This window comes from Hibiscus syriacus, unplaced genomic scaffold, assembly GCF_006381635.1.
Source record: "Hibiscus syriacus cultivar Baekdansim isolate YM2019G1 unplaced genomic scaffold, ASM638163v2 tig00110257_pilon, whole genome shotgun sequence".
Taxonomy (NCBI): domain Eukaryota; kingdom Viridiplantae; phylum Streptophyta; class Magnoliopsida; order Malvales; family Malvaceae; genus Hibiscus; species Hibiscus syriacus.
The window spans coordinates 819,288-842,605 of record NW_024062648.1 but is presented as its reverse complement, the minus strand read 5'-3'; the positions used below and the strand labels follow the sequence as shown (position 1 = coordinate 842,605).

At 32.8% G+C, this 23,318-nt stretch overlaps 3 protein-coding genes across 5 annotated transcripts; 2 read left to right on the top strand and 1 right to left on the bottom strand.

Moving 5' to 3' along the window:
- The first annotated feature begins 3,705 nt into the window (after nucleotides 1–3,705).
- On the top strand, nucleotides 3,706–10,103 carry LOC120114999 (protein tesmin/TSO1-like CXC 2). The gene is made up of 12 exons (XM_039135767.1): nucleotides 3,706–3,710; nucleotides 6,266–6,351; nucleotides 6,930–7,090; nucleotides 7,179–7,863; nucleotides 8,063–8,517; nucleotides 8,620–8,694; nucleotides 8,829–9,009; nucleotides 9,086–9,181; nucleotides 9,265–9,331; nucleotides 9,412–9,556; nucleotides 9,646–9,995; nucleotides 10,026–10,103. Exons 2-11 carry the CDS (start codon nucleotides 6,298–6,300, stop codon nucleotides 9,992–9,994), a joined length of 2,268 nt encoding a protein of 755 aa, XP_038991698.1. The 5' UTR covers nucleotides 3,706–3,710; nucleotides 6,266–6,297; the 3' UTR covers nucleotide 9,995; nucleotides 10,026–10,103.
- Nucleotides 10,104–15,338: 5,235 nt separating this feature from the next.
- LOC120115024 (protein CHLOROPLAST IMPORT APPARATUS 2) lies at nucleotides 15,339–16,951 on the top strand. 3 transcript variants are annotated; one of them, XM_039135797.1, is made up of 2 exons: nucleotides 15,339–16,626; nucleotides 16,740–16,951. In XM_039135797.1, exons 1-2 carry the CDS (start codon nucleotides 15,650–15,652, stop codon nucleotides 16,762–16,764), a joined length of 1,002 nt encoding a protein of 333 aa, XP_038991728.1. In that variant the 5' UTR covers nucleotides 15,339–15,649; the 3' UTR covers nucleotides 16,765–16,951. The 3 variants fall into 3 exon arrangements, with proteins under 3 accessions (XP_038991728.1, XP_038991729.1, XP_038991727.1); XM_039135798.1 differs by having other exon boundaries at nucleotides 15,340–16,626; nucleotides 16,752–16,951; XM_039135796.1 differs by having other exon boundaries at nucleotides 15,345–16,672; nucleotides 16,752–16,951.
- A 449-nt stretch (nucleotides 16,952–17,400) lies between these two features.
- LOC120115066 (40S ribosomal protein S3a-like) lies at nucleotides 17,401–21,047 on the bottom strand. Its single transcript, XM_039135827.1, has 6 exons — nucleotides 20,956–21,047; nucleotides 19,073–19,178; nucleotides 18,276–18,413; nucleotides 18,057–18,242; nucleotides 17,737–17,937; nucleotides 17,401–17,645 (listed from the first exon to the last, which is right to left on the bottom strand). The coding sequence occupies exons 1-6, from the start codon at nucleotides 21,045–21,047 to the stop codon at nucleotides 17,535–17,537; spliced, it is 834 nt and encodes a 277-aa protein (XP_038991758.1). The 3' UTR covers nucleotides 17,401–17,534.
- Nucleotides 21,048–23,318: the final 2,271 nt, after the last annotated feature.

Below are 23,318 nucleotides of genomic sequence, written 5' to 3'. Positions count from 1 at the left end.
TAAGTGCTCAAACTATATCGCTTCTCCTAAATGTGTGGCCATTTTTTTAAATTATCAAGTTGCCTAACGTTACAAACATTATCATTTTAGGTGCCCGGAAAGTAATGAGTGTTAAAAATCTCGTTAAGTGACACGTATCATACTCTGATAATTTTTATTTTTTAAACAAAAAAATAAAAATTATTACATTTATAAAAAAACTATTTTTTCTAAAATTATAAAAAAAAGTCCCAAACCCCTAAAAATCCTAAAAGCCCTAGCCTTAAACTTACCTTCTCCCTAACCCTAACTTTAAAAAAAATCGAACACCTATTAAAAAAAAAAAGCAATATAATTTGACACTTGTTTTATAATTAAACCTAAAAAAGGTAGATGGAAACCATACACGTGTCATGATGGGTAGATTTCTTGATGTGAAACTCCAAACCCTAAAATAATGGGATTTTGAAACATAATTTGATGAAGATGTGAATGCTCAACCAACCTTATAATATGTTGTGGTTGATGTTTCCTAGTAAACAAATGCATGACTTTATGGATTTGGTTTGGTTGATTTATATAATAACTTTTAGAAATTTAGTTGTGGGTTTTAATGTGTTTTCTCTTTTATTATATTAAAAATATATTATTTTGGTGAATAGTGTTTAAAATTACTTGTTGAGATAAATTAAATTATTACTTATAGTGGTATTTGTATATGAGCACAATGGCTAATGGTTAATTTGATGACTTTTAGTATGTTAAAAAATAATTTAAAATGATGCTTCAAGTAACAACATTAGCAAAATCACATGCAAAAACTATACTTAAAGTTAATTTTTAGTGACTAAACTATGCTTAAAGTTAATTTTTAGTGTCTAAAGAATTTTTCGTTAAAAATAAGAAGCTAACATTTTATCCGTTATACTTTTAGGTGTTTACCGTTAAAAAAACCCATTAAGTGACATGTGTCACATTTAGATTTTAAAAAAATATTTTATTTTAAAATTTCAGAAAAATAGAAACGTGACACTTGTTACTTGACAGTTTTTTTAACGTTAGACACCTAAAAGTGAAACGGAGAAAAAGTTAAACACCTGTACTAACAAAAAATTCTTTAGGCACCAAAAATTAACTTTGAGTATAATTTGGACATTTAGTTTTGTATTAAGCATTTATTTTAGGCATAATACCAAAATTAACCCCCAACGTTGATCAAAATTGTCATTTTACCCCATATTATACTTTTGGAGCATTTTAGCTCCATCGTTTCATTTTAGGGTAACATTTGATATAATAATCACTTTGTCCCTTATTTTTTTTATATTTTAGCCTCTACGTTTCATTTTAGGTTAAAAAGACTCCTATTTAATAGTGTTAATAATGTGTTAACTAATTGTTTTCATCTATAGAGGGAGTTTTTTGCCCCAAAGTGAAACGTTGGGGCCAAAATGCTAAAAAAAATAGGGACCAAAATGGCCAGTTTAGTAAACCTTGGGGGCTATTTTATATTAAGCCTTTATTTTATAGGTTTCTTAGAAGGTATCTAGCTGATAGTACTATATTTGACATTTGTGGTAAATTGTGGCCACGTGGATAGTGGTGGGTCGAAACTCTACCCCCCAATGAATAACATAAACCAACCATTTTTCAAACTTTTGGGCGCCAATTTTCTTTGTTTGCTATTTGCCTTCGTTTTCACCATTATGTCTTTGCCTCTTTGGACCATATGCCACATTAATATCAATACAAACACTCGAGGACGAATCCGAGATTTAACCCAATAATTAACATGGTTATTTTTTATATAAAAAAAAACTTAATATTAAATTATATGATTTTTAAGAAAATGTTATTTATATTTTGGCTTAAAAAGGGTAAAACTTTAGTGATAAAATAAGTAAATAATTATAATTTATTTTCTTCATTATGGACTCACGGGGATGCCATGTTCTCTCTAAGTAAATGGTGTCAATTTAATACACACACAATATATATATATATATATATATATATATGAACTGACTTACCTCAACGGTTAAAAGAATCGTTGTTGTTTCTAGAGGTTACGGGTTTCAACACCAAGGGTTGTAATAGGGTGATTGAGTTGTCAAATGATTAAAAGTATTTAGAAATATATATATATATATATATTGAGTAGTCTAGGTGATTACAATGTATTATCTATTCAAAACTTTCTATAATGTATATGTATTATACGAAGAGTTGATTGCATTATGCATCCCAAACTGTGATTCTTGTTTTATATTAATCCCCAAACTTTTGCATGCCTTTGGGAGATATCATTAAAAAGTCCAAAAGATCATAGCCAAATTAGAACGAGAATCATAGTTGGAGGATGAATTTGGAATGTTTAAAATTTTGAGGACTAATTTTGAACGAGAGACGTAATTTAAAGATAAAATTAAAAATACTCAATCATTCATAGATCAATCTAAAACGAGGAGATAGAAAGGAGGGGAGTGCTCCCAATGGATCTAGAACTCATGACATAAAAAAATATAAAGAAAAAAAGATGAACAACTTGACTAACTGACCAAATATATTTATTCCTCATCTAATATTAATTAAATTGAGCTTAATCGAAGGCTTAATATAAATCATTTATCACTCTACTTGTGATTTGATAAATTCAGAAAATATATTCATATAAATGGTTTATCATTCCACTTATGATTTGATAAACTCTTAAATATACTCTCAATTTTAATAAACAAAAAGTATTTAATAAACAAAATTAAATTTCATTCTAATTATTTCTTTAGGTTACAATTTAATCAGATGTAATTAATTTTATAGGTTATCACAATTAAGAACTCATTGATTTTGAGACGTTGTCAGTCATTCTTTGTCTCATTCCAATAAATACAAAATTATTTTAGTTAAACAATTTTATCGACATTCAATTCTTAATATTTTTCGTATTTGTTATGAAATTAAGATAATAATAATAATAATAATAATAATAATAAATTACATATTTTGAACATGTAAATTTTATATTAAAAAATTTATACGAAAAATATCACAATCAAAAAGAGAAAATTCATGCCAACGAGTTTTGGTCCAAGTGGTTGAGATTAAGGAATTTAGTATTATAAGGTTAATTTCAAATCGTATTATCGTTACCCTTGGTGGACAATTTGTAAATTTTTACGTAAATTCCAATTGAGTCTTAAGTATACTCTAACCCTGGACTGGGAGAGTCATTCACGACCTAAACTTTTTTATATCAGGGAAAAAGGGAAAATTCATTATAAATCACAAAAAAAAATTCTTTCCAATTTTTCTTTCAGAATAATTCATCGTTAAACATATAACATCTTGAATTTTTCAAATCAAATGAGACAAAATTATAGCTACAGTCTAAATAGATTGTTCTTATTTTTTCTTGAAAAAAGTATTTTTTTTATAAATAATAATTATAAATTTATAAAAAAAATACTATTCAAGAAAAAGTTGGGAAATTATGTTTTTATGTAAATAATTAATTTTTTTATTAGGACTATGTATGGATGATTAACCGTTCATTTAGTCTAAATGGTTGGTTAACTGTTACAATATTATAAAAATTATATTAAGTTGTTTGTGTAAAAATATAATAAATTAAAAATATAATTATAAATTTAATTTATTAACGATTAACTGTTGGTTAATCATTTATCAAAATTCGTAATTGTAACCTTAAGCATTAACTATCATTTTTAGTGGTTTGTAAACTGAAATTGTTTAGTATTAATTAACTTGTTAAATGTAATGGTTATACCAATTAATGATTATGATTAACGGTTACGAGTTTTTTCAGTAACAGATTCGTAAGTTTAAGAATGGGGTCGACAAATTTAATTTTCTGTTTTTTTAAATAACAAGTATGCAAAATTTTTTATTTTATCATTTTTTCTAATTAATGCATTAAATTAAATTTAATCATTTTTCCAAAATAATGGGGATGCACTTTATCCCTACGAGGCTTAGTGCATCCGTCCCTAATTTTTTTTGAACACCCCTAATTTTTATTGAGCTTTCTATTCATCTACTATTATTAGAAAATAGTATTTAGTACTAATAAAACATAATAAATTGTAATTATTGGTCAATTAATATATACGTATGAGTACGCTAGGAAATAATTACCATGACACGTAACATACGTTAACATAGATATTGTATTAATGTCTAAGATTTTAATATAATTAATTATCATTGTGGTTAAGATTAATATAATTATTATTAATTATTCATTTGTGAAGTCTCGAATTTAATTACACAATAATCTTTATTTTTCTCTTATTAGAATAATATTTGTTTAATATTAATGTTTACACCAATAATATATAAAAATTACAAAACTGGTACACATAATTGATAGTCTATCTTTTTAGTCATTGTGAGTTTAGGGTTTTGATAATCATCAAATATGATGTTCAGTGCTCGCATCCATATCTGATATATGAAGACGGTTCGATGTAAGTTATGATATCCATAATTTTACGTTTATTTTTTTAATAAAAATAATAATGTATTATATCGAGTAAATAATTTATTGTTAAATAATTAACAAATTAAAAAATATACCCTCAATAAAATCAAAAGGAAAAAAAATTACGTTCAAGGAAAATGAGTTTCAAGATTTCGATGTGCACGAATTTGACTTGCAATTTCTACCGGAAAAAGAAAGTACCATCAAAGTTAGCAATCTACTATAATTGACTAGGTCCGATAGAAAATAATTTCATATAAGGTATTCATCGTATTATTTCTTGAATTAGGATTTTTTATTGATCTGAAGACACCGTGTATTCTTAGGGTATTCTCAATTTGCCTTAATATGTCAGACAGTCGTGGAGTTTTTTTCATTTACTTGAAGACGCTATGCAGTCGTAGAGTCTTCATATTTAGCTTGAAGACACGTGGAGAACCTGACGTCTTTAGGGTGGTACTGTTCAATTCACCCTAGATAGGAAAATAATCACCCTAAAATATTTAAAATTAATTCATTGTTTATTGATTTTGGTAGTATTTATTTAAATTAGTTGAAATTGCAATTTTTTTTTTAAATTTGATGCATATGTATTAAGGTGCATTTGGTTCATATTTATTAGAGTGCGTTTGGTTTACGGAATGTAAAATTATTTCTGGGAATAAGATTATCGAAATGTAACATCACTCTGGGAATGTTGTATTACCCTGTTTGCTTTACATAGCAGAAATATACGATTATAGTGTTTGGTTAAAGGAATATTAGATTACTTTGATGCATATTTTACCAAATTACCTTTAGATATAACATTCTAAATATGAACTTATTGAGTGATTCGAGATAATATGTGTAATTATGCAAATATGTGTACTTTTACACGTGCTATGTACGTTAATATTTTTGAATAAAATTTGTATATATTTTTTTCATTTTTTACTAATTATTCTTATTTTTTTTATTTTGATTTAGATCACATAAATTTTTAAATAAAATTATTTTAGTGTGATTTATTTAAATAAATATAAATTTGATATTATTGTAAAATATTATTACAAGATTATTAATTAGAATAATAAATGAATTTAGAATAAAACAAATTTAGATAAAATAAAAAAACATATAAAACTTAAATTATAATAAAATTTCCAACCTTAAAATCTCAAATTTACAATACGTCAACCTTACGCATTAAATCAAAACCCATATTTTTTCAAGTTCACGGGTAAAGTTCACATTTTTCTTTTATCATTCGTTTTCCCTCCAAAACAAATAGAAATAGGATATACGTTAAGAAATGGAAAGAGTAAAGAGAAAGGTTATAACTAGTAGAAAATTCAGTAAAAATCTAAAAAGAAGGAAGAGTGGAAGGAAGGAAGGAAGATGAAACCATTGTAGCATATTCTTTTTACTTTATAGTGTTAAAGTGAAAAATCTCAGTGTGTTTAGCAATGGAATTGTTAGGACGACTGTGGACAAAGTGGGTCTCCTCTCTTTGCCTTTAGCTCCCTCTCTCTCTCTCTCTCTCTCTCGATCTCTCTTTCGCTTTGCCCTGTAAATTCTAAATCTTGACAAATCTAAATTTTGGGTCTTTTTTTTCCTCCTTTGTTTTTATTATATTCCAAAATCACTGTCTCTATCCACGAGAAAATCCCTCTCCCGCCTTCCCCCCTTCTTCTTCTTTGTTCTGTTGCTTCTTCTCTCTTATTATCATCTGTTTGCTATCTTGGAAGTTAAAGCAGATCGAAAGAGAATAGGGAGGGAAAATTTTCAACAGTAGAGAGACAGAGAGAGTGAGGAGTTTCTTTCTTACTCTGGAAATGATGGATACCCCAGAAAAGACCCAGATCAGCTCTTCACTCTCTAAGTTTGAGGTACCAATTTTCTTCAACTATTTGATCTTTTTTATGGGGAGGCCCTCTTTCTAATTTTTATTTTTGGTTGCTTTCTTATGCACTGCATGCGTTTGGTTTTTGGTCTTAGTGAGAGAGTTGATCTTCATCTTGTTGGGTTTTGTTTCCTAAAAGTCCATTCTTTTAGTCCTTGGCCTCATTGGGGGTGTGAATTTGTTTACTTTTATGTGAATTAGATCTCTGGGTAGAATTCATTTTTCCCTGAAACTTGTTTTGCCTTATGATTTCTGGGTTTTGTTTCCTAAAGGTCCATTCTTTTAGTTCTTAGCCTCTTTGGTGCTGTGAATTTGTTTACTCTTATGTGAATTAGATCTCTGGGTAGAATTAATTTTTTTTCTCAAACTTGTTTTGCCTTCTGATTTCTGTCCCCCCCTCCTGGTTGTGGTGTTTCTTTGATAGGGGTTACAACATAGATATGTCACTTCCCCTGCTTTTGAATTCATCTTTGTTGTTCTTTTGGATGTTGGATAAGCATTTGATTTGGATCAAAAGATGTATTGAAAGAAATTTTTGGCCTTTTAACATTGTGTTTTCCCCAGGATTCTCCGGTCTTTAACTATATCAACAGCCTCTCCCCCATCAAGCCAGTCAAATCCGTGCATGTAACTCAGACATTCAACCCGCTTAGTTTCGCATCACTGCCCTCTATTTTCACTTCGCCTCATGTCAGCTCTCACAAGGAATCTAGGTTCCTGAAATGGTAATGACCTAGTATTATACATTCTTGATTTTGTTTAGTTTCATGCTTTATAATCTCTTTTTCTTTTTTTATTTGCATGTTGGTGTAGCTCTACAGATCCATCGAAACCCGAGTTGTTGTCTGCGGATGGGACTAAAGCTAGTAGGATCGAGGAGACGGGTGTGGATGTCCAAGAGAATTTCGATCCAGGAGTTCCCCTGGGTGAGGCTTCTTTTGAGTTGCCTAATGAACCATCAAGTATTGCAATTGAGCTGCCACAGACGTTAAAGTATGATTGTGGTAGCCCTGGCTGTGATCCAACACCTTGTATAATCGAGATGAATTGCGTCTCTCAATCAACCTGCACATCTCTCGCGATTGTTCCGTTCATTCAAGAGGCCTCTCAAAAAGGCTTATCAGATGTTGTGGATGTTCAAGAGTCCTCTGAAAAAGGTTTATCTGATGGCATGGGAGTAGCGGCCACTTTGCAGATCGAGCGAAAAAGGGAAACTATTGGATCTGAGTGGGAGAGTTTGATTCTTGAGACATCTGACCTATTGATTTTTAGTTCCCCCAATGATTCCGAGGCTTTTAGGGGTGTAATTCAGAAATCATTGGACCCCGGTGCTACATTTTGTTCTACTCTTATTTCACAGTTCCCACAACATGACATCAGTGATTATAAAGATCAAACCGAAGGAATCGGTGGGCTCTTTGAGGATAATAATGTGACAAACTTCGCGTCCGGTAGTTTGACCATGGAAAATCGCATGTCCGCCCCATATTCTATTGAGGTAAAAGATGCTGTATATTCGAAAGAGTTGCAGAAAAGTATAAAACTTTAAAATTGTTTGTTCTTTTATGAGTTTCAGTATGAAGAGTTTTTTTCATTCATGTTTAAGAGCCATGTAGACACATATGCACAGAAAATTATCATGAAAGTCAGCTCTTGATCTACTTTTACTGATGATGCTTTTATATGTTTGTGCGCAGCCTGGTTCTAATTTGCATCGCGGGTTCAGAAGGCGCTGTTTAGACTTTGAGATGCTGGCAGCACGGAGGAAGAGCTTAGATGGCGGTTCAAATACCAACTCTTCTGTAGATAACAAATTGGAGCCCAGTAAGGCTGGCGGTGATTCCTCAAGGTGCATTGTACCCGGAATTGGTTTGCACCTAAATGCTCTAGCGATAGTTTCAAGAGATAACAATAATTCGAAGCTTGAAACTTCATCGTCTGAGACACAAAAGCTAATTCTCCCTTGCACCACTACATCCAATCCACCTGCAGCAGATCACGAAACTGCTCATGAATCTATATTGGCTTCTGCCTCAACTGAAAGAGAAACCGATGATGTCGAAAATGGGATTCAACTTGCAGAAGATGCTTCTCAGGCATCTGCCTATTTAGTTAATGAAGAGTTCAATCAAAATAGTCCGAAAAAGAAGAGGTATGATAACTTGACAGAGTTGTTGATTGGTTTATTAGTTATTTCTATCTATTGTACATGTCTTAACGTTTGTTTTTCCATCATCGTCTTACGGATTTTCAGGCGGAGATTGGAACAAGCCGGAGAAAGTGAGGCCTGTAAACGATGCAACTGCAAGAAATCAAAGTGTCTGAAACTGTAAGTTCTTCTAGTTTTGCTTTAAATTACAGGACATGCTTCCTCATATTCCTGCTTACCACTGTGATCTACTAGGGTGTTATGATTTTTTTTTTGTTTATGTGCTCATTGGATATCGGAACCTTCTTTCTCAGCTACTGCGAATGCTTTGCCGCTGGTGTATACTGCATCGAGCCATGTTCTTGTCAAGACTGCTTTAATAAGCCTATTCATGAAGACACTGTACTTGCAACTCGCAAGCAGATCGAGTCTCGAAACCCACTTGCATTTGCTCCCAAAGTGATCAGAACTTCTGATCCAATACCCGAAGTTGGGGTACGGAATAACTATTCTCTATCAAGTTGGTCAACTGCAAACTGTTACATAGCCTAACACCCATTTATTCTCGCAGGATGACTTGATCACAACACCGGCTTCAGCTCGACATAAACGAGGATGCAACTGCAAGAAATCAAATTGCCTGAAGAAATATTGTGAATGCTTTCAGGTTTTTCCTCTCAGAAGAAAAAAAAACCTGTGTTGATGTTTTTCTTCATAAACTGATTTAGAAGTCGTTTTCTTGTCTTAAAGGGTGGCGTCGGATGTTCCATCAACTGCAGATGTGAAGGCTGTAAGAATGCATTTGGTCGGAAAGAAGGTAAGAATCTATCTGATGTTTCGTTCTCGACCGGTCTATGTTATTCAAGTTCTTATTCACTTGATTGCTTCTAAACACAGGATCTGATATTTTGGAAGCCGAAGAAGAAGAAACAGATCCTCCCAACAATAATGCAACGAACAAAAATTTCGAAGAAACCAACATCTTGAATAACGAAGAGCAAAATCCAGCTGCTCTCCCGACAACGCCATTACAGCTTTGCAGGTTTCTTCATTGAACTGTTTGAAGTTTTTTCCATGATGAAATCAATATATATTGTTGCTATAAAGTCGAAACATTATTTTTCTTCACAGACCTTTGGTTCAACTGCCATTTTCATCGAAGGGTAAACCACCACGGTCCTTTATCTCCATTGGATCGTCTTCCGCACTGTATACCGGGCACAGATACGGACAGTCTAATATTATCCGACCACCAAACATTATCGAAAAGCATTTCCAATCCGTTGCGGAAGACGAAACACTCGAGATTCTACGAGGCAATTCTTCTCCGGGGACCGGCATTAAAACTTCATCCCCCAACAGTAAGAGGATCTCTCCTCCTCAAAGTGAGTTCGGGTCGACCCCTGGTGGTGGTTGGAGTGGCCGGAAGTTGATATTGCAGTCAATACCCTCGTTTCCTTCTCTTACTCCCAAGCATTAAAATGGAAACCTTCCCGTTTCCATAAAATTAAAGATGAAAATTCTTTAAAATCTTTGTCATGTTCTCTTTCAGTCTGTATCTGTGTAATAAACTTGTTATCTCGCTTTCATAATGTTCAACTTTTCCTGTAAAATATGGTATCTTTGTATCTTCACTTCAATTTCCAAGCTCAGTTTTGTAAATTTCATTATTATTCTCAAGTTATCTAGCTTTTATCATCATCATCATCGTCGTAGCCATCATCGTCATAAGGGAAAGGGGTTGAGATTATTTAGAGATCGAATTCGATGTCAATTTGATTTTTGTTCGACCTTCGACTCTGAGAGCCATTTTTGCTTCACCCTACAACTTCAGAGTGATAACCCTCTTTTTAGAGCCTGAATCAATGGAGAAGCCATGCCATTTTCTCCAAGAAAAATCACATTAAAGTCTTGAGAATCTGATTATAATATCAAATTTAAACTTAATATTTGATTGAATAGTCATTTTGATGTATATTTTGCTTAAAATATTTTATCCTTGACGTTTCAGTTTTTGATCTAAATAACCCTTTTAGATAACAACCATCTGTTGGCTAATAGCCCGCAGAAAGCTGACATGGCAGAGTTAGGAGGGATGAAAGGCTGAAATGACAGAGTTAAAGGGGATGAAATGCTGAAATTTTGGTAGAATCATGTGGGCATGGAAATTAGGGACGTGCATGGAATCCGAATCTTAAGTGTTTCGAGTCGGCTTGATTGAGTCAGTTTTTTTTAAAAAAATTTCAGTTTCGGGTCAATTTTTTTAAAGGTAATATTCGGGTCAGGTCGCCTTCTGGTTTAGGGTTATAAATACCCGACCCGATCCAACCGAAATAATAATTTTTTTTCTTATATATGTAAGTATAATAAAAATAATACCCCTATATATTTTATTTTTTCCAATTAAATTCTTATTTTTATTGAATAAAAATAATAAATTTCCTATTAAACCCTAAAACCCTCAATATGCAGAGTGAAATATTTTTGATTAAAAATTAAAATATTAAAAAAGTTTAAATAATTATTTAATTAATTATTAGAGGTTAAATTTGACACTATACATTATACCTAAAAATCAAACCAACACATGTTTTAAACCTAAAACAACCTGGAATAATTCGCACGGAAATGTGTTTCTTAAGCTTCAAGAAATAAAGCATTTTTTAAGGGTTTCTTGAACTACTTATATAAACCTAAAATCCTAATTGTCATCCAATAATCATTAAACCCTATCTCGTCAGAAAGTTATTGCCATGCAGAAGATGAAAGCAATTGCCGATACGCAAGCTTCCGACTTCAAGAATTCCAAGCGAAGACTGGAGGCGGTGGATCGAGTCGGTGGTTCATCGAAGAAGAAACCCAAGGTGGTGGCGCACACTGCTTCGACTCCACGGTGTTCCACGGTGCGAAAAGAACAGACGAGAACCGAAGGTACGTAATTGTTTCAATAACGTTAATCGCCGATTTTAGACGTAATAATAATGTATTAATATATTTTTAACATTTTTTGTAAAACACTATCTAAAACATTATTTTTTTTTATCAAAAATATTAATTTCGCTATTTAATTTCTGTTAGAAAAAAAATAATATTTTAGGTAGTGCCTAATATTAATATTTTCAGTAGAAAAAAATAATATTTTAGACAATATTTTATCGAAAATATTAATATTTTTTGTATCACATTTCTTTAATAGTATATTAAGTTGGAGAGTTAACGGTCCCCGCAACTTGCAGATACATTCAAATTTCACCGATATTTCGATGTATAAAGATCTGAATTGAGATTTAATAAAATTGTCGTACTAAATGCTTAACTTGATCGCTTTAAATAAATAATTAAAATTAGCTTTAGCCTGAATTGTAAAAAAAATTAAAATAAAAAGCATAATAGGTCTCTATATTTTTTAAAAAAATTATTATGATATTCGTATTAATTTTTCTCTCAATATAGTCCTCTAATTCAAAAAATAAACTCAATGTGACCCTTTAACTAATTTTTTCACCGTTGACCGTTACAGTTTTGACATAACAATTCACAATAATGATGTGATAGTTCACTGTGCAGACATGACAGTTTAAGTTATAGATTAATGTGACACTTGATATGAAAAATGAGTTAAATTGATAATTATAACATAACAGATGGACTGTCACATCCACATCAGCACTTTAAATTGACATATCAATACTGTAACTGTTAAAGACGAAAAACATTAATCAAAATGTCACATTATGTTAATTTTCTGAGTTGAAATGCCACATTAATTTTTTTAAAAATACAAATATTTCCGATATAATTTTCTAAATAAAAAAACTGAATGTACCAAAATTTCTAGGCATGTCGTTTTAAGAACCGCTTCAAACAATCTGTATAGCCCCTCCATTCCAAAACCTACCCATTATCCATACTTGTCCTGTACACTGTACACACATATGCAGCCCCAAAGACATATATAGTACACCCCATCCTTTTGCTTTGTACACTACACCACAGGATTAGGGTATTCTCATATTCATCTTTGTGGCCACCAAATAACTAGGGATAGCAGCATGACCCGAACTCGATAGGAAAACCTGAAACTCGGCAGATATCAGGAATTTTTTTTTAGGATTTTTTCGGGTCGGGTTTGGGAACGGGGCAAGGTATCCCCGCCCCGCCCCGATTATATATATATATATATATATATATAATATTTTATATATTTTATATTAATTATATATATAATATTTTATATTTTTTATATTAATTATATATATATAATATTTTCGGGTTCGGGTTTGAGTATAATATTTTGGGTAGGATTCGGGGACGGGAAAAAAAATCCCCGACGGGGATCGGGTCGGAGATGGAGATTCATTTTGAGTTCGGGGACGAGGCGAGCAAAACCCACCCCGAACCCGCCCCGTTGCTATTCCTACAAATAACCACCCAAATTGTCAACAAGAAGTCTTCTTTTCTACCATTTTTGCTTATCCACCCTCAAAATTTACTTGTATTCTTAACTCAAAATAATAAAAAAGGATTACATTTTATCTGACACTTCTCATTGGTAAGGGTAATCAAAACTTGACTCAATTCAACTCGAAAGATTGGTTTAGTTTTCAATTTTGAGTTATTTGGGTCGAGTTATTTGAGTCAACTCAAATTATCAATGTGGTTTTCGAGTTCGAGTCGAGCTGAAATTTAGATATTTTGAGTTAGTATAAAAATCAAAAAATTGACCAAGTATTTTGACATTTTTACGATTTAGTCCATGGCTTCATTATTTCTTCAATTCCTCATTCTTTTTAAGTTTATTTTTTACCAAATTTGAAACACATGCTCCTAAACCATCTTAGAATACATATTTTCTTTTAATTACTCTTTTTGATAATAAGTTTACTATTTCTCAATTTAATCCCTCAATTTTTCATAATTTTCTTATTTATTTAATTCATCATTTATTTTAAATTCGTTTTTTTTTCAAAATTTGAACTGCGTGCTCACATACCACTATAAAATACCTATGGAATTTCAATTCTTATTTTTTTTCTCTAAAAAAGTACTCTATTCTTATTTTTTTCTAAAAAAGTACTCTATTCTTATTTAGTCTCTTAACCCCTTTATACCCTCATCAATATATTGCCCTCAAAAATACTTTCTTTAAAATATAATAATGTGAATATATTTTATAATTTTATATTGTATTTGATGTATTAAATAAGATTATAATGTAAAAGGAATATGAAATATATATCCTATAGGTTTAGAGAAAATCTAAAAATTAGAATCAATCATTACCAAATATTATAAATAATTATATTAAAATTAGTATAAAAACTCAAATAAATCGACCAAATCGAAAAAATTTCAAATTAAGTTCAAGTTGTAAAATATAACTTAAATTTTTTTTGACTCGACTCGACTTGATTAAATGCTTACCTAATGGTTTCTTTTTCATTTTAAGAAAACAAAAATAAGAATATTATCTCAAAGTAATTTTCTTATATTTTAATAAAAATATCTTAGAATAAAAAAAGAAAAGTTTGACTTTGACCATCTGAAAAGCGCAAGCTATATGCCATGATAACTCCGCCCTTTCCATTTTTAAAGGGGGAAATGACAACTCATTTTTTTTATATTATATGGATAAATTATATAGTTTTTCGCTGAATTTTATATTTTATTTTATTTTATTTATTATATTGTTTATTTTTTTTAAAAAAAAATCATTTACCTATACAGATCATTTTATTTATTTTGTCAATAATTCTTTAATGTTTAGATGAAGTGTCATTTTTTTATCTTTATTAATATAAAATAATTTAAAATATAAAAGTTAAATTATATCATTCCTAACTAAACTTTGCTCTCTCTTAATTTACTCACCTAATTATAAATAAGATGATTCGTTTGAGTGTATATTTAGTTTTTTTCAAAACGATGTTGTTTTGATGTTTGTGTTATGTTATAACAATGTTAAAAAATTAACGCTATAATGAACAAAATAATTTAATCTATACACTTTAATAAAATAAATTAGAAAAATTTAAAATACGATAAATAATATAAGAGAAATAATATAGTTTAGTAAAAATGGTGTAATTTACTCATATTATATTTGTTATTTTTATTAAAAATGGAGTATTATATGCTTGTAATTTCATGAGTAATTATTTAGACTGCGTCTAAACATTCAAGAAAGGGAAAGGGTTTGGTTGGTATAATCACAACGTTTGCTCAGTATATGCCACACGAAAGAAGGCAAAGACACCAAAAAAACCTCCATCAATGATTGCTTGCTTTTTATTACACAACAAAACCCTACTCCTTACCTCCAGACACGTGAACGTACCACGTATGTCCTAAGAAAAATCTGGAGCCTCCAATGAGAGGACGCCATCTCAGCAAATAAGAACTCTTTTATAGGTGACTTACTATACACTATCTTATTTAGTCTTAATTAATAATAATTTTTTAAATTTTTTAAGATAAATTTTTATTTCTTTTTTATGTATAAATAAATAGTGAATAATTATTATGCAAATCAATTTATTTTAATAATCAAAAGAATCATTATTATTTTTAAAAATTACTGATTCAAATATCAATTATTATACAAGATAATTTAATGTTAATTGACAAATAATGGAAGGCATCTATCCAAGGCTAAAGGGTTAAAGAAAAGGTTGCTGGATTTCTCCACCTCATCCTTTTGCTTTGTACACTACACCACAGGTTAAGGGTATTCTCAGATGTAACTTCGTGGCCATCAAATAACCACCCAAATCATCAACAAATTTGTTTCTTTTCTATCATACAATATTAGACATTTGGTAAGTCCCAACACAAGAGGCGGAGGCGGAGGCCGGCCTGTATATTAATATCATCACACCGGCGAATCTTCCTTTATATCCTTTGCTCTGTGCTCTTTTTAGATATTTCAGTCGTCGGTTCAAACTCCACTTGTTCCCCCAGCTGGTGTTTAGCATTTTTGGCGTTTTATAATCCAGCAGCTTTTTCTACTTGTTTGTCTCACAATCAGGGTTTAGGGTTTTGCACTTGCTCTGGGCTTTTTCTACTTGTTTAACCAAATTGCTGATACAAATTCTGGGAGTGTGGCAGGTACGGTGTTTTGGGGGTGTAGAATTAGATGAGTTCGTGTTTGAGCAGAGGGGGGAGGGCCTATGGCTTAGAGCTTGAGATAATAAAACCCACTTCCTCAGCTTCAAGCAGCAGTTGTCAGTCTTCGCCTTCTTGGAGCAGTGGCAATTCCCCGCTCGCAATCTCCACCAGAAAACCCCGAACTCCCCGCAAACGCCCCAACCAGACCTACAACGAGGCCGCCGCCCTCCTCTCCACCGCCTATCCGTGCCTCTTCTCCCCACGAAACTTCACCAAACCCCCTAAATTCACCAAGCCTCACCACCACTCTTTCTTCCATGATTCGTCCGAGCTGCTGTTGTTTCCTTTCCGGGCTATTCACGACTCCGGTTTCTTGCTCCACGATCACCCGAAACCCCTGGAGTCGAAAGTGGAGAGCGTTTGCAACAAGTTGTCATGGAGCAGCGATACCAGCAGTGGAGAAGTGAATTCCCATGGAGGAGGAGGAGGAGATTCCATGGAAAGGGAAATGGAATTCCGAGACGATTTCGATGCGGAATCGATTCTGGAAGAAGGCAGGGGCATCGATAGCATAATGGGGAAGCTTAGTGTGAAGCAGGATGAGGAATCGATGAGTAGAAGCAACCTAGTTGGTCGTTCATGGTATACGGCGTATACGGGGTTGAGGAAGGGAGTGAGGGCATTGAAGCATGTGGAGCAGCAAGCCAATTGGTGGAATTTCTCGACCGTGGATTTGCACCAAATCTCACCCAAAACCAACAACAACAACAGAGTCGAGAAGAAGAAGAAAAACAACCCAAATCCAGGGCTGAAGCTGAAATTGAATTACGAGGAGGTGGTGAATGCCTGGTCCGAGTCCGACGGTGGCTCCCCTTTTTCACACCAACCTCCCGGAAATGATGTCTATATGGATTTATTAAGTGAAGCGGAAGGAGGAGTGAGGGAGGCAAGCGTGCTCCGGTACAAGCAGAAACGGCACACGCGCCTCTTCTCTACCAAAATTAGGTACCAAGTCCGTAAACTTAATGCTGATCGACGCCCCAGAATCAAGGTCCCCTTTTTTACTCTTTCCCCCCCTTTATTACTAAAACATGATGCTAGTCTTCTTGTTGATATCATCATTTTTGCAGGGCCGGTTTGTAAGAAGGACAAATTCTTGTACCACGAGTGATGAAACGTGACAATTACGTACATGAAGAAGAAGAACACAGGTTTTTGCCTTGTAATGCTTCCACATTATTTCCAGTTCTTCTATTCCCCCAAAGAGCAAGGTTTTGTTGGATTGAATAGTATCCGGTTTTATGAATAAACATCATCATTTCCATTATTATTTATTAATGTTCAGTCATTGATTATATAAACTTCTCTCTATAGAGACAGTGTCTCTAGATCTTCAGAACAAATACCAATGCAGCTAACTCCAGATTATGGGTGGGATAATTACGCTCATACGATTTTAACTGGCGTGACGCATAAACTACGACCTTCCCATCCTGCATCAGAACACATCTCAGTCCCGAGTGAGAAGCATCGCTGCATACAAAAAAATTCTTTCTCCAGATAAATATAACATCCTTCCTTAACAACTTTGTCAGAGAAGTTGCAATGATGAAGAAACCTTTCACGAAACGACAATAATAATCAGTTAAGCCTAAGAAGCTACGAATCTCAGAGACGTTCTTGGATTGCTTCCAGTTCAAAACAATCTCTACTTTATGTATAGAGCTTTTATCACTACGACTACAAGATGACTAATTATGTGATATTTATAATTATTTATTTTATTAAATTAACAAAATAACTTTGAAATGGTCAAATAAAACGAGGGTAACGGAAAACAAACTCATGTTTTGAACAAACAACAAAATGGAAAACGATCAACATAACTTCCAAAAAGACCAAAAAGGATGAATTCATGTAGTCTTCATTGAAGCACCGACGACCTCTGGGGTAGGCTCGGCCATGGTGTCATCAGCCGGCCTCTCTAGTTTCACACCGACATCTTCCGAGTAATCACCGTGAACCTAAATGAAAACAACACATGCCCATGGGAATATTTCAATGGAAAAAGTTTGATATTTATCATGGAAAACATGCAAAATCAGATGAACATACCTCCATCAACTTCCCAAGATCAAACTTGGGAGCCTTCAAGATCTTGACTTTTCGAATGAACACATTTTGCAAAGGATAGATGCTTGATGTCGCCTTTTCGATTTCTTTTCCAATCATCTCGGGGATGAACTTCTGCACTAATGCCTTCAAATCACGCGATGTTGCCTGAGTGGTCATTATCTCAATCATCTTTCGGCGAATCTGAAAAACAAGAGCAACATCATCAAGGGATTTGGTCGACTCCGGAATCATTGAAGTTCCACCATCTCTAAGGCGTGTAAAAAGAGCAAACATTTGACATAATTTCAGGGTATTATTACCTGTCTAATCTGCCTGGATTGTGCATAGCATGTCCTTTTAACCTGGTTAGGACGTCTCTTGGTGAATCCAATGCAGAACATTCTCAGAGTATAATTATCGGTCGTCTTCACATCCACATGAGCTTCGATCAGTGTTTGCCATTTCCGCACCAAGGACCTCAGTTTATCGGTTGTAAAATTCATTCCCTGCGTATTTGTTAATTCATTACAACAAGCAACAATGAAGTTGGTCAAAACATTCTTTCCTTGAACATCTTCGGCTCTCAAACGAATCTTTCTGTATGAGTGATCTTCGTCACCACCTTGAAGATCAGCAAGTGAAATCTCAAACACACGGTGTTTGAGTCCTGAAGCAATCTGTCGACAAAATAGAAAGCTTCAAACCATGTAGAATTGTGGAAACCTAATTGTAAAACCGCACATTAAGCAAATGTACTAAGCATGTCTAAGTTCATCACGCTGTACATACAAGAACAATAAATATCATGAGGATCTTCCCACACCTATATGGCATCTCATAAGTAGAAACAACCCATGAAATTACATACACGCAAAATGACCAAAGTCGACTAAGGATGCAAGACAGAAAAACAAGAAGGAAACAATAAGTTTAAGCTTTTCAACAAAGGAATTCATCCGAAGATAATCGAAGATTAAGGAGTTTCCAGAAATACTAACAGCAGCAATTGTCGCATCCTCCCCGAAAATTAAAATTCGATACCAGACACAAGATTTCCCCACTCAATTAAGAATATATCATCGAGATTAAACAAAAATGCAACAATATAACCATGACTAGATCAAAAAAGAAATGCACCACTTTTACAGAGAGTAAAACAAACAACATTGAACTCCATTACCATCATTCTTATAAAGCTAAAACGAAGAGTATAAGCACTTGGCTAGAAGTTCACTGTAATCTGAATGAAACCCAGATTACCACAGGATTAGAACATAAAAAAAAACCATTTTCACATTGATAAAGAAATGAAATTTTTGAACAAAGAGAGACAAACCTTGGTACCCTGGGTACGGGTAACAAGAGTCTTGCCAACATTTCTGGAAGTGAAAACTGATGGAGCCTTGATATCATACCAATCATTCTTAGCAAATGGATCAGTTCTAAAGCAAAAAAAAAAAAACAACAATAACAACAAAAAGAAAACAAACAACATTAGAACTGGCAAATCATTTTCTAAAATGCCCAATCATTTTCTAAAATACCCTTATTTGGTTCGTCCATTTCCCATTTTCTTTTCTTTTTTAGATCTTTGAGTCTTTTATAAACTTGGGTTTTCTTGTAGCAGATGATGTGTGCAAAGAAGTGGAATGTGGAAGAGGAAAATGCCAGCCTCCTTTAAATGGAACACTTCCCTTTTATATCTGTGAATGTGATCCTGGTTGGAAGCAAACCTTTTTTGATAAAGATGATCATCAGCAGCTCAAGTTCCTCCCTTGCATTGATCTCAATTGTAAACAATTTAAATGATTTCGGATTCGGTTTTAGGGTTTAGGGTTAGTGTTCGATTTGATTTAGGATTCGGATTTTCATTTTCAGGTGCTGTGAATAGCGCTTGTTCAGATGCTCCCTCCCCGGTGCAAGAAAGGGAAACCAAAGGGAATCACTCCGTCTCTGATAGTAAGATGTGTACACCGTTTACATTTTGTGCTTGGTCGTTTGATGTCGTATTTGCTTAATGCTCAATGCGGCACTCTGTCACACAGTCTGCAGTTGGACCGATTGCGGAGGCAGATCGTGCGACAAGGCGTCGACCTTAACATACGACTGTCGATGTTCGGAGGGTTACTTCAATCTTCTTAACGTCTCGGCCTTCCCGTGTTACAAAGAATGTAAAGACATATTGGTTCTGATGTAGCCCTGATTGTTGCAGGCGTTGAGTTTGAACTTGGCCTGTTTTTTTCCAGGTGCAATGGGATTGGATTGTGCCGATCTCGGGATATCGATTACGAACATGTCGACTTACACACCGCCGACGCCGTCGATGTCTAGAAACGATGTCAACCAAGGTAAACTCGAAATACATACATCTATTGTCGAAACTTCCCATGGTGCATATTGTGCCAATATTAATGAATGAAATATTTTTTATTTTTTCCCCTCAGCTGGCTTGAAGCTGCTGGGAACTTGGCATTGGGTCATAATGTCGGTATTGTTTCTGGCCGTGGTTGCTTGATTTGGATAGATTCATTTGAAGAGAACATTTGAGAGTTACTATTCAATTTGTTTATGGATGTTAGAGTTAGATGTTATCTTTTCATATTTAAGTTAATTTAATGAGTATATTTTCATGTAAATTTAATAAATTTAATATAATATTAATATATTTTAATTTAGTTTAAAATGTTATTAGTATTAGAATTCTGCAGTAAAATGTGACGAAAATAGTATTAGAATAGATGATCCCTTGGAAATTCCTCGTGTTGCATCCTTCATTTTAAAAATTCTTTTGATAATATGGCTCACGAATCCTTATTTTACATCTAATGTAATTCTTAAATTGAAAAAAAAAATCAAATGTGACATTTTGATCAATAAAAAATATTGTTAAATGTTAATCAAGACTTTCTGTTCATGAAAGATAAAGCAAATTCTAGCTGGTGTTTCAGGCGCTTATTGAAACTCAAGACAATTGCCATTCATGTTTTATCTACAGGAGCTACTAAGACAATAGATTTCTGGAAATAACTACGGGTAAAAGGAGATAAAGTTTCATGGCACAAATTGTTATGGTTTCCTCTACACGTTCCCAAACATAGCATGATTACATGGATGTCGCTTCTAGATAGACTCCCAACTAAAGAGAGGCTTCTTAGAAAGAGAATCGTTACTGATGGCTCATGTATAATCTGCAAGGAGACTACGGAGACTAGGGACTACCTGTTCAGTGACTGTACTCTGGCAGGTTCCTTATGGAATAATATTCTGAATCTCTCCGGCTTAAGCACTCCTCCTTTACCATGGGTGAGCATGTTAGACTGGGTCTGTAGTGCTTGGAAAGGTAAGTCCCTTCTCACTACTATCTTGAAACTTGCTTGGTGCGCTTTAATCTATTCCATGTGGGAGGAAAGAAATAGAAGACTGTACCAAGAAAGCACAAGAAGTGTGAAAAGAAATTCTGAACTCTATTAAGGAGATTGTAGGTATTCAATTAAGAGGAAGGAATATAAATAGATTCGATAGTAATGTTACAACATCTATGTGACACTCTACAATAGAAAAAAAGTAATTGATTCTTTTAAATAAACTAAAATTTAATTATTATTATTTTTTAAAAATTAAATTAAAGTCTTTGATTTATCAAACCGACAATAATTAAATTAAATTGAATCAATCAATTTATTTTTATTTTGCATATTAACTGGAAATTGCTCTTCCCTATAAAAAATCATAAAAAAGATTGTTGATAGAACTTACAATTATTGTTCATCCATAATCATTGAAGCATTCTTCCCCCTCCCCCCCCCCCCCCCCCACCCAAAAACAACCATTGGGTTCACTTTTATAATAAAATAATTTAGTGCACTAATTCCACTATTTGACCACAACACACTTTACCCTAAAACAAATTGAATCTTTCTCATAATGTGACAATGATTTTATGATCACTGCAAAAATATCAAACTATGTCATGCAATATATCTACCAAGTTGTCTTATAAATATGAAGATTTGTTTTTGGTTGGTTATGTGTAATGTTCAAATTGGAAGACTATACTTTAATGAGAAAAATACATACTTGATGGTGGGGGGATGGGGATGGCCTATCTTAGCTACCATCCATTTCTTTAAGGGATCCTCTGAATTTGGATAAGAAAATGACTAATGGTTTATACTTTTATCCACAAATAAGCTCCAAACCCCATTTGGCCCCCATCATCTTCAATTAGGGATTTCATTTCTCTTTTTCCACCCTTCAATGTGGCCCAAAAGTAATTAATTGGATTGCTTAGTAAACTAAGTGCATAATCCGGACATTTTTCTATAACATTGAAACAATAAACTAATCACTTTAGATCGTATAAGTATCATAAATGGAAAATATTAAAAATCCAATCAAAAGACTTAAGCGATAAATAAATACGAACACATCTAACTGCATCGATAAAAGGACCACAAAAGGGGAGTAAGCTATTGAAAGACTACGAAGAATCGCAAATCAAGACCAAGTGTTATGAGAAACTATCCACGAACGTAAAATCTTCTATCCAAATTCAATCTGAAGGTCTAGAACAGAGAAGATCAATATGATTATGAATAAACGTCATTTTGATCAGTCGTAACGTCGTCAAATCTAACCTTGAAACAAACATGATATGAAAAGAAAAGTCAAAAGATCGAGAAAAAAGACAAAAAAAAAAGACGTGACACAAAGGCATAGAAAAATGTGCGGAAATGTATAATTATCGGTATATGTTTTTTATAATTATTCAGTATTTAATTTATTGATCGATTACTATTGATATTGTATTGTAAATATCTATTATGAGAATGACCCTCTTAATTTTACTCTCTTAATTTACAATAATCCATAATCTTACTTAAAAGACCTAGTATCTCATCTCGGTAAGACTAAATAATATTCAACAAATAATAAAATAATAAAATTGATAATGAATTTTTTAAAAAAATTCAATGATATGTGCTTGTAAGAGATATACATGAAATTAATATATTGTTTTATTTTTTGAAAAATGGAATTAATACTCTCTTGTGTAAATGTTAGATAAGATGTCTGAGAATGTGATGTTTGTTGTCCACTCACCAGCATTCAAATACAATCCCCTTGACCTTGATGTTATGTTGGGCCATAAAAAATTAAAAATTGGACCAACCTTTGCTGGCTGAAAATTTTCATTCTACATATCTTCAATTTACCCATGTCATCACTTTTTCTTAAAAAAATAATTAATTAGTTTTTTTTGAATTAATCATTGGTATCTTATATATTGGCTGACTAATCTAGATCGGGTATTGCAGAGGCGAGGGCGACCCTCCCAACCCAGTTTGCTCTATTCACAAACGCCAAGATTCGAACCTCTAACCTTACTTAAGAGATCTAGTGTCTCATCCCACTAGACCAACTGGTTCTTGGTAATTAATTAATTTTTAAATATAAATGATTAAATAGTAAAATATATATATATAAATTATTATATTTTTTATATTTTTATTACACTCATAAATATTTTATCTTTGTTATTACACGCAAAAAAATCACAAATAAATAATTAAAGACATGTG

Excerpts from the sequence above, each read along its gene's own strand:
- LOC120114999 (XM_039135767.1), top strand. The coding sequence starts at position 6,298 with ATGATGGATACCCCAGAAAAGACCCAGATCAGCTCTTCACTCTCTAAG. Across the intron at positions 7,864-8,062 it reads CCGCCCCATATTCTATTGAG|CCTGGTTCTAATTTGCATCG; the intron begins GTAAAAGATGCT and ends GTTTGTGCGCAG. Across the intron at positions 8,518-8,619 it reads AATAGTCCGAAAAAGAAGAG|GCGGAGATTGGAACAAGCCG; the intron begins GTATGATAACTT and ends ACGGATTTTCAG.
- LOC120115066 (XM_039135827.1), bottom strand. The coding sequence starts at position 21,047 with ATGCTCACCCATGGTAAAGGAGGAGTGCTTAAGCCGGAGAGATTCAGA. Across the intron at positions 18,243-18,275 it reads ATGTTTTGACCAACTTCATT|GGAATGAATTTTACAACCGA; the intron begins GTTGCTTGTTGT and ends ACAAATACGCAG. Across the intron at positions 17,646-17,736 it reads ATCTTGGGAAGTTGATGGAG|GTTCACGGTGATTACTCGGA; the intron begins GTATGTTCATCT and ends GTTTTCATTTAG.
- LOC120115024 (XM_039135796.1), top strand. The coding sequence starts at position 15,650 with ATGAGTTCGTGTTTGAGCAGAGGGGGGAGGGCCTATGGCTTAGAGCTT. Across the intron at positions 16,673-16,751 it reads ATCGACGCCCCAGAATCAAG|GGCCGGTTTGTAAGAAGGAC; the intron begins GTCCCCTTTTTT and ends TCATTTTTGCAG.